The following is a 10,546-nucleotide window of genomic DNA, read 5'->3' as shown; positions in this document are numbered from 1 at the left end:
GGTAAATACAAAGTTTGTGAAGCCTTTTGAATTTTCACGGTTTCTGCATCAATATGACCTAAAAGGTGATCTGTTTCTACACGTCCTAAAACTACATGAAGAGAACCCAATTAAATGAGTCAAAAACCTTATACTGTATACTATACAGAAGGTTCTCTACCTACGAACTTTCAAGTTGCGAACTTCGGCCAATACAAACAAGATGGACCCGGAAGTTGGAACCGGAAGTTGGGCTGGAAGTCAGGAGAAAGCACGCCACAAACTAACCCTTCCCCAACATCTCCTGACTTCCGGTCCTGACTTCTTGCATGGTCGGTTGCGTTTGGGGTGTGGCAACTGCAAATTGTAGACTGCAAATGCCTGCAATTAAGCACGAGAGTCCTGAAGGGGAGGGGGTGATGTGAAGAAGCAATATCCATTATGATGCTCATGAAGATGGAGATATTGAAGAAAATAAGAGTTCCAGACCAAGCTGATGGCAGAGGGGTTCAGCTTAATTGAGAAAGCGCTATCGCTGTTTGAGATGCAGGACCCTAACATGGAGTGCTTCACCAAGGCGTCTGCAGCTGTCCAGGATGCAATCCAGTGCTACAGCATCATTTATGAGGAGAAGAGGAAGACTACCACCCTAGGTTCACTGGACCACTTCTTCAGGAAGGTGGAAAAAAGTACAGAGGATGAGTCCACACCATCTTCGCAAGCGCCTACGCCAGTGTTGTCCAAACTTGGCCACTTTAAGATGAGTGGACTTCAACTTCCAGAAATCCCCAGCCAGCATGGCTGGCTGGGGAATTCTGGAAGTTGAAGTCCACTCATCTTAAAGTGGCCAAGTTTGGACAACACTGGCCTACGCCATTGTGGCAAGTGCCTACGTCAATGCTGCTTTTGTAAGGTGCATGTTTTCCTCGCTTGTTGGACTTACGAACAAAACGGACTTACGAACAGCCTCTCAGAACATAACCCATTCATAAGTAGGGGACTGTCCATATACAGGTCACATTTTTGATGCAGATATATTGAAAATGCAAAAGGCTTCACAAACTCTAAAAGCAACACTGTAAATAAAAATATTCATCCTGGCGGTTTGGGACATGGAATAGTTGATGGGCTGGAATTTTAGCCTTGGCCTTCTGGCAATGCTTATCAAGTCCATGATAAGTCCACTGAACATAGTTCCTTTAACCCTTTATGTCAGGGATGGGCAACCTGAGGAAATTGCATGACGGACCCAACCTCTTTTTCTGATCTCTGAAGCTGCTACTGACCACAACTGCTAAAGACCAGCTGCATGGCTCCCTGCCATCCTGAGACTGGAAACACACACAAACTGACACAAAACCCTCCAACAAGCGAAATGGGGCTAAGAAGAAAATATGGAGGGAGGGAAGGGGAAGGCAAGGGGGAAAGAAACAAAACTCTCACCTCACCTGGGCCTCTCTATTTTGCATCACTATCATCATTAACCTGCCCATATTGTCTTCTCCCCCCCAAAATGTTGAGTGAAGTTCTCAAACACAAAAAGCTTGCCGATCTCTTCTTGACGTTAGACCAAACTCAGGGGCCTGCTGTGTGTTGCAGACAAGCTTTCTTGTACCCTCTGGCAGGTTTTTACGTCTCTCTTTCCTTTAGCATCTTAAATCCAGCTTTGCAATCTGTCACGAAGTTTATGAGGTTCATGGGCATAACAGAATCAATCACTGAAGGCTTTAGCACACCTCCCAAGTCCACCTGGATGATTGCCATAAATTTGCTTTGCTCTGGATTCCTGAAAGAGAAGAACAGCATTTTATCAGAGTCCTGAGAAAACCCACCATCTTGGCTTGCAGCACTTGGACCAACTATGGATTTGCAAGTCTCTGCTTTCTTCAAGACCTCCAACTAACTCTTTAAAAATGAGCGCAGAAAGACGGGAGTAACATGCACTCATTCAGGCAATATCAAACCGTCATTTGGCACTGCAGGAGAACCAACACAGTCAAGTTCATGTAGAGTACTTCCAGCTTTCAGGTTAAATGTTCTCCCAGTAATAGATGTTTCTGCAGTTGAGGCTCTCAAAATGCTTACTCTGGTAGTGGAATACAGGCATAGCCAGAAGAGAAAGTAGTACCCCGAACATAAGCTTGAGTTGGAGGGACATCTGGATGATTCACACTGACAGCTATAAGAAAGAACAAAGGGAATTTTAAAATCTGTTCCAATGGTCAAGCTGTATGAATCTGAAAGCAGTCCAAATATGAAATCAGATTTCTCTAAAGCAGTTTTTCTCAACCTCGCCAACTTGAAGCTGTATGGACTTAAACTCATGCTGGCTGGGGAATTCTGGGAGTTGAAGTCCATACAGCTTCAAGTTGGCGAGGTTGAGAAATTCTCCTCTAAACCATAGACCGTGGTTATAAATAAATGGGACAGTTTAAGAGGTGAAATTGATTTCTTAAGACATTTCCCCCTTTAGAACAGTACTTCTCAATGTATTGTCAACGGCTTTCACGGCCAGCATACGATGGCTGGTGTGGGTCTTCCGGGCTGTGTGGCCGTGGTCTTGAAGTTTTGTTTCCTAACGTTTCGCCAGCACCTGTGACCGGCATCTTCAGAAACGTTAGGAAACAAAACTTTAAGACCACGGCCACACAGCCCGGAAGACCCACACCAGCCATAGTACTTCTCAACTTTAGCAACCTTAAGAGGTGTGGACTTCAAATCCCAGAACTCCCAGCCAGCATGGGTATTGGGAATTGAAGTCCACACATCTTAAAGTTGCTGAGGTGGAAAAACACTGCTTTAGAATCTTGAAAGACTGGAGAAATGGGGTGGTTCTGTAGGAGTTAAGGTATCCAGTTCACCACTTAAAGCACCATCAGCAATAAAAAAAAAACAAAATTTGGGGACCTGCCACTCAAATGATATCACTGACTGTATCAACTGCAGTCTACAGGCAGGGAACACAGATTAACTATAGCCTTGCTGTCTCAGAGCGAACAGAGTTTATATGCATTCAACACATTCTTATCTCTAACATTTTTACCCAAGCTTCTTTCTAAGGCTTACTTTGACACTGCTAATTCAGAGTTATCTGAACTATGGCTTACTGAATTAACCCAATTGCCAAGTTCAAATAATACACTGTATCCTAAATGAACCCACCATATCTTCAGCAGCTGAAGATTACATAATAGTTTGTAGGGACATTGTTTTACTGGGGCAAAGAGGAATTAATTGTTAAATTAATTGCATAGGTTTCTCTTTCCTGCACATTTGTGTATTCACACACGTGCACACATAGTTTTTATCTTCTCCCCGTAAACAATTACTTACAGTTCGTTGTCATTAAATTTCCATTATAGTTTTTTAAATGCAGCACGTAGACAAAATCTCTTGGTGAAATCAGTCCAAAGCCATAACTGTGGGTAATACTCTGATAAATGAAAGTGTCCTATGATTTAATGATAAAAAAGTCCACAAATGAAAATGTTGCCTAGCAAATTAAAACAGGTAGGTTGTCAGCTTAGAAAAAGAAACGTGTAAATCTAACTATCAAATACTATGGCTTGAAGCATTATTGCCCATCAATGGACCTTGCTTAAAAAGTAGATCTGTAAAGTCAGGCTGATGTTTTTGTGCATGGAGGAACTACCAGTGAGTGATTTAAACACTATTCACTGCAATTCTTCACTGAATAAATTAATGCACTACATATAATTGACTTAAAAACAATTCATTGCAACTCTTAATTGAATAAATCCTTTCCAGGAACCAGCCACTAAATAAGAGGTGTTGGTGGGGGCTGAATTTTGCCTATAGAGAATATGCCCTGCCATTAATTTGTGGAGAACTTTACATTTCTACATCCTGTTTCCTACTAATCACCCACTCCACAAATCTGTTTTGCAGAAGAGAAATATTGCTTGATGTTTCCAAACATTAGATGGCCCTGAAGCAGATCATTTGAGCCCAAAACCATGTTTTTAGATACAGCAGGTTCACTTAGCAAAGGTTTCCATGATTCATTCCAAGAACCATTCTTGCACTTTCAGAAACAATTCTCTGTCTTTGGACCAAGCTCATTGGCTGTGTCTACACATGCCTAACTTGGTTATTGAATTAATCCATATTTATATGGGTATTTACATAAAACACTGAATCTAAACTAACAAATGGGCTTGGTTTCCACAACACACTACACCAGTGTTTTTCAACCTTGGCAACTTTAAGATGTGTGGGCTTCAACTCCCAGAATTCCCCAGCCAGCATGCTGGCTGGGAAATTCTGGGAGTTGAAGTCCACAATCTTAAAGTTGCCAAGGGTGAGAAACACTGCACTACACTATCCAAAAAGGAGAAGGAGAAGGCTTTCCAGGATCATAATGGTAGCTATTAGGTCTAAACAGCTATTAGGTCTAAACAGCTGGTGCATGTTGTGTGACCATGGGCAAATTGAGTTTTTTCCTGCAACTTGATAGTGTATAGATGATGTTTATGAAACAGCCAATTATGCTCTGCAATCACAAGGTGGAAGAAAATAGACCCTCATCACACTAAGCCACAATTTTTTAAACTGTTGTTTGATAAATAGATTCTAGCTAGATGGACCCACAGAGCATGTTAAGCCAAAACCAAACACATCATGCTTTTTGACGATGCTTAATTGCAGCTTTGGTTTTCTACTTTGTCCTAGAGTGCATCCTTTCCTTGCAAGCTGAAAGCTGTTGGCACATGTAATTTTATGGAAGCTGTAATGGTATGTGGGAATGAGCTTGGAAAACAGGAGGAAGAGCTGCAGACTAGACATCCATCAAGCAAAAAATATCTCAGCCCACAGAGTGGACCCTCCCAGGTTTTCTGGAGAGTAAAAGGATAGGAGGGGAGAAATACTTTCAGTCTTGCAAGATTCTGTTTCTGTAACCTTACAACAAAGAACTAGTACTCCTGGTTGTGCTTCTCATCTGGACTACCTTGAAGGGCTAACAGAAGCCTACCACTGGTTCACCATCCAGATCCTCAAACTACACCCCAGTCAAAGCCTCCTAATTGTTGTCTTACATTTCAGTTCCCCTAGAAACATCTATCCTGTGAAAAAGAGGTAGACCTAAATTGCAGCACGCAGAGGCTCTCCCTTATCTCACTGAATCACCTGGTCAATTGCTTCTATGAGTTTGTATGACTGTAATGTTTTGTCCCACTTGCTGCGATACTCAGGCAGGTAAATAAAAGGGAGTAATTTGTCAGACGGGATGTCCAGTAACACTTCAGTCCGGTATCTGGAAACAAGTATTTCAGTGTTAATTGATATACTGATGACGACTGCAATGCACCTGTCAGGAAAAATCCTCCCAAGTCCTACTTGGATAAATTGCAGTTGGGAAGAAAGTATTGTTGGATTTTTTTATGCCCCTTCTGTTAGAGGGAGAGTTGCTGGGAGTTGGGAGGCATATAAATTGAATAAATAAAATTATTATTATTATTACGGTTGGTCACACAGTCAGCCAGATGTTTAGACTGGATTTGGCTTTTTATCCATCTATAGAGTCTTTCCAAACGACCTGGGAGAGGCAGATGTTGCTGTTTGATGGTGTTAAAGGTATCGTCACAGGATGGAAGCTGTTCCAAGTAAAGCTGCCTTTTGCAATTGACTGATGGTGATTTTGTCAATGCCGATGGCCTTCAAGTGGTGCTCCAGATGTTTTGGGATTGCACTTAAGGCACCTAATAACTATTGGAACTATCTTTGCTTTCTTTTGCTGTAATCATTCTACTTCTATTTGCAAGTCTTTATATTTTGTGATTTTCTCCAATTCTTTCTTTTCTGTCCAGGTATTGCAATGTCCACTATCCAGACTTTTTTGTCTTTCTTATCTATGATGATGATGATGAATAATGATGATGTAATCTCCAATTAGATTCACAGTCTAAGAATGGTGGAATCTTAATAATTCAAATCCTAACCAAGGACCTAAGAATTATTAAGGTAGTGTCTAAGAATATAGGCAGTTCTAAGCAGGGTGGTTTTTTATAAAATTAGGGTATTCAGGTCTGATAAATTCAAAATTTCCAAATATCAAAGAAGTCCTTTAGGTATTGCCCCAAGGGCTCCAATCACAATTGTTATACAGGTAGTCCTCGCCTAACAGCCATTCATTTAATGATGGTTTGAAAATATGACAGCCTTGGAAAAAAGTGTTTTACGACTTGTCTCGTAGTTACAACTGTCGCAAACTATCGCACCCCCCCCACAGTCATGTGATTGTAATTTGTGACTTTTACAATGGTCATTAAGCGACTCATGCGGTCATTAAGTGAATTCTGGCAAAAAATGTCCACTGGGGAAGCTGGATTCGCTTAACAACCACCATGATTTGCTTAACAACTACCGTAAAAATGGTCATAAAATCAGGTCTGGTCAAGTGGTGACTCACTTAATGACCACCCCAGCTAACGACCAATTTTACAGTCCCTAATGTGGTCATTAAGCAAGAGCTACCTGTAACAGCAGATTTCTTTTTCCATAAGCATACAACTTCAATCTGCAAGACCCGGTATTTTGTAATTTTTTCCAGTTGCTTTTCCTCAAGCCTAGCATCACCTGGTATAGTAACATCAGTGAACCAGACTTTCTTCTTTTCAATGACTGTTATATCAGGTGTATTATGAACAAGGTGCCTGTCTGTTTGGATACTAAAGTTAAAGATCTTAACCCACTCTAAAACCTTCTCAACTTGTGGTCCCAGTGGTTCTTGCTACATTCAAATCCAAACCTCTGGCAAAGTTTCCAATGAATAATTTTGGCAACTCAGTCAAGACTCTGCTTGTAGTCAGTTTGTGAAACTTTGCTGCAGCCACTGATCAAATGGTCAATTGTTTCAGCAGCAGCATCATCACCATCATCATCATTATTATTATTTTCACTCTTTGCCAAATATCATTGCATTTTGTCAAAACAACCTTACAGTCACCACTGTACTTGTTACCAAGGAACAAGAACAAAATAATAATAATTATTATTATTATTATTATTATTATTATTATTATTATTATTATTATTTATGGGCATGGAATGAAAGAGCAATGCTCTTCTAAGTCCAAACAGGGTAAATGATAAAAAGGGGCATTGTTATTTTTTTTCTTCCCACAACAAATCTTTTCTTTCCTGGATTCCAAAAAGAGGGAAGCTAAACATACCAGCTCCAAAATGCTAGTCCTTCCTTATTTTGTTTGTGTTGGGAGAACTAGGAATATAGGGTGGATTTCACCCTGGGGCCGAATCAAAAAGTCAAGATGGTGGCTATAAACTCCACCCCTTTTTCATGTACAATACATGTAAAAGGGGGATGGAGTTTCAGTTCTGGGCTCACAGCCACCATCCTGACTTCTTTTACTGGTCTTAGACCGTATTAAACTGTGAATCTGAATCTGACCCCCCCACCCACCCATGAATGCCCCTGGATTCTCTTCACATGATCCCAACACAACTATGAAACCCCCAGGATTCTGGCCTTGCTGCCTTAAGACCAAGGAGAGTGGTACCCATTGGTACCCATTGTTCTGCAAAATCTGCCAGGCTGAAAGGTCCTCCATTAAAGAAGTAATTTATAAATGTTCATAAAGGAAGCTGCTGCATCCTGATTTTTCCTTTTGATCAAAGGTCATTAGCAACACTGACAGGAAGGATTTGAGACCAGAATTATTCTGTGCCAGGAATTGAACCTGCAGCCTTCTGAATCAAAGCAGATCCTCTGGCCCTCTTCCCAGTTAGCTAACGATATTAGATAAGGTTGCTGGAAATGTCAATGATTAACTGAACCCTCCTCTCTCTCTCTCTCTCTTTTCTATCCTGGGACACCAAGTTCAGCCAACATTTAAGAAAAAAATCTTGGAAATAAAAATAAAGTAATGGCCACCTTGTTTGCTTGTTGTAAGATGATCTGAAAAGCATTTGTATTAGATATTACGGTGCTGAAGTTGTTCCAGCTGAAGGGTGATTCAGAGCAGGGCATGTCACACTTTAAAGAGGCTACATCTTTTCCTAGGCTCACACACAATTCACATGCAGATGAAAACACACCTTTGATTTAAGGAGGTGTCAGCAGACCACCCACAGGTACCCTCGATCACCTTTTGAACGTGGATCACTGCACAGCCCTATGAGGTATACAGGAAATCAGTTCATCAGACGCAGCTATCTTCACGAGCACCCTTCCGGCTGTCCGATAGAAAGCCTGCTTCTGTATGCGTTCAAATCAAGACCAGCTCATCTTCATTACAGCCAGAGGCCAACCTATCCACTGTTATTGAACAGAATAAAACTCCTTGCTATGCATGTTGCTTCACTGTTGGGCCATGAGGGGCAAGATTCGAAGCTCCTGCAGGGATTCTCCTCCTTGTCTCATCTGAAGACACTGAAGTGTTTTCTCCGCAGAACTTGTTTGGAGAAATACGAGTTTTTAGTACACAGCAATGCAAGAAATGCTATTTGCAGGGATTGGCTTCAAGCAATCCTTACAGCGGTCTTATAACAAAGGGTATCAAACTGAAAGAGAACAGATACATTTCTGCCCATATTATGCCATCTTTACTTTCACGGGATATCTGACTCCTCAGCTGAGTAAGATGCCAAACCGGAGCTCGTTAATGCAAGTATTATCCTGTCATTCTGTGTCTGCACGTGAATGCAGCCTTCTTCAGTCATGCCTAGAATGGAGAAGCCTCTCCTTTTGCGTGTTGCTTTTCACAGCTCTTGCGGGTAAGCGAATGCATGGAAAGGAAAAGCTATACTTACAAGGTGCCTGGAAATTCTGTTGAAGGTTTGGCCAGGACATCCATATGTTTCTCAGGTGGAAAAGAAAGAGAACAGGAATTAACTGTCTGTCTTTTTGCAATATCCATTTAATTTTTCATTGTATAAAGCAGTGTTTCTCAACGTTAGCAACTTTAAGATGCGTGGACTTCAACTCCCAGAATTCCCCAGCCAGCCATGCTGGCTGGGGAATTCTGGGAATCAAAGTCCACACATCTTAAAGTTGCTAAAGTTGAAAAACACTACTTTAGAATCTTGAAAAACTGGAGAAATGGGGTTGTTCCGTAAGACTTAAGGTACCCAGTTCGCCATTTAAAGCACCATCAGTCCCACCAAAGCGATAAAAAAAAGCAAAATTTGGGGACCTGCCATTCAAATGATACCACTGATTGTATCAACTGCAGGGCACACGGATTAACTATAGCCTTGCTGTCGCAGATCGAACAGAATTTATATGCATTCAACGCATTCTTATCTCTAACATTTTTACCCAAGCTTCTTTCTAAAGCTTACTTTGACACTGCTAATTCGGAGTTATCTGAACTATGGCTTACTGAATTAACCCAATTGCCAGGTTCAAATAATACACTGTATCCTAAATGAACCCACCATATCTTCAGCCAGTTGAAGATTATAAGGTAGCATGGCTGGCTGGGGAGTTCTGGGAGTTGAAGTCCATGTATCTTAAAGGGGCCAAGGTTAGAAACACTGCCATAAATATTTATTCCTACTAGCGAGACTGTATATACTGCAAGGAGACGTATTCCTAAATAAATAGATATGCTGGATATGAGGAATCAGTGAGATTCCAGAAATTGTGCATTACAACTCCAGGCACCTCTTCTTTCAATTGCCTGTTTGCCCCAAGTTACAGACTGAACAAAGCTTTCTGGATTTTCTTACAATTAATTATCTCCTGCCTATCAGGGTATCCCTGTGCTCTAACTTCTTTTTTGTTTTATTTGCAAGAGAGAACTTGTTCAAACAAGGCAAACATATGACATTTTCTTACTGTAGATTTTACCACTTTCCACCCTTCCGTATCATGGAGATAGAAAAAAACTTTCGCGGAGACGTCCTCAGCATCTTTCTTATAATCCATCTATCTGGGAAGACACCAAAGCAGGCTTTATTTCAGTGGCATGGGGTATCACAACAGCAGGAGATAAAAATAAGAAATCCCACCCCGGCTTCAAAGTACTTCTATTCAAAGTATTTAAGCACAAGGTGTGCAACAGCGCAAACAAATGTTGAACCGGGACAGGCTTCTCCAACCTGATGTTCTCTGGAGGGAACTGAGGCAGCAATTCCCAGAATTCCCCAATCAAGGTGGCCAACTTGGGAATTCTGGGAGTTTGCAGTCTCGACACATCTGGAGTGTGCCAGTTTGGGGACTATTGGGAACTCATCCAAAAATGACTTCCTAACATTCTCTCTCATTTCCACAAGACTGCATCCTACTTTCAGGAAATCAAAAAGCGAAACAGAATAAAACAAAACCTGGAACTTAAGAAGCAGAGAAGATCATTCATAACTTAATCTTCAAAGGCCGATGCCCTCAGGCAAGCAATAAGTCTTGTTTTATATATGAAACACAACAACCAAAAATGTAGTCCAGAATTAAAATACAGTGGTTACACAGTCGAAAGGAATGTGTAAAGTGAACTAAAACCGAAAGGGAAAAAGGGATCCATATTATATTAATATAAATCTAGTTCAACCTTTTAACATATCTTTAAATCTATTAATCCTTTAGCAT

The 10,546-nt window shown here is 41.0% G+C and overlaps 1 protein-coding gene across 1 annotated transcript; it reads right to left on the bottom strand.

Moving 5' to 3' along the window:
* Nucleotides 1-1,608: 1,608 nt before the first annotated feature.
* Nucleotides 1,609-9,889, bottom strand: STARD6 (StAR related lipid transfer domain containing 6). The gene is made up of 6 exons (XM_025170818.2): nt 9,800-9,889; nt 8,770-8,819; nt 5,128-5,254; nt 3,313-3,430; nt 2,065-2,158; nt 1,609-1,765 (listed from the first exon to the last, which is right to left on the bottom strand). Exons 1-6 carry the CDS (start codon nt 9,887-9,889, stop codon nt 1,609-1,611), a joined length of 636 nt encoding a protein of 211 aa, XP_025026586.2.
* Between the last annotated feature and the right edge of the window lie 657 nt (nt 9,890-10,546).

Source organism: Python bivittatus, unplaced genomic scaffold, assembly GCF_059951505.1.
Source record: "Python bivittatus isolate LINGU-HERP-01145 unplaced genomic scaffold, Pbiv_v1 ctg000570_np1212, whole genome shotgun sequence".
NCBI classification, from domain to species: Eukaryota; Metazoa; Chordata; class Lepidosauria; order Squamata; family Pythonidae; genus Python; species Python bivittatus.
The sequence above is the reverse complement of the archived record's forward strand: the minus strand, read 5'-3'. Positions and strand labels throughout refer to the sequence as shown.

Bases quoted from the DNA above. Each gene is read 5' to 3' on its own strand.
- STARD6 (XM_025170818.2), bottom strand. From the start codon at position 9,889: ATGGATTATAAGAAAGATGCTGAGGACGTCTCCGCGAAAGTTTTTTTC. The intron at 5,255-8,769 runs GTAAGTATAGCT...ACTTGTTTCCAG, and splicing joins ACAGAATTTCCAGGCACCTT to ATACCGGACTGAAGTGTTAC. The intron at 1,766-2,064 runs GTAAGCATTTTG...CTTCTCTTTCAG, and splicing joins GCCTGTATTCCACTACCAGA to GAATCCAGAGCAAAGCAAAT.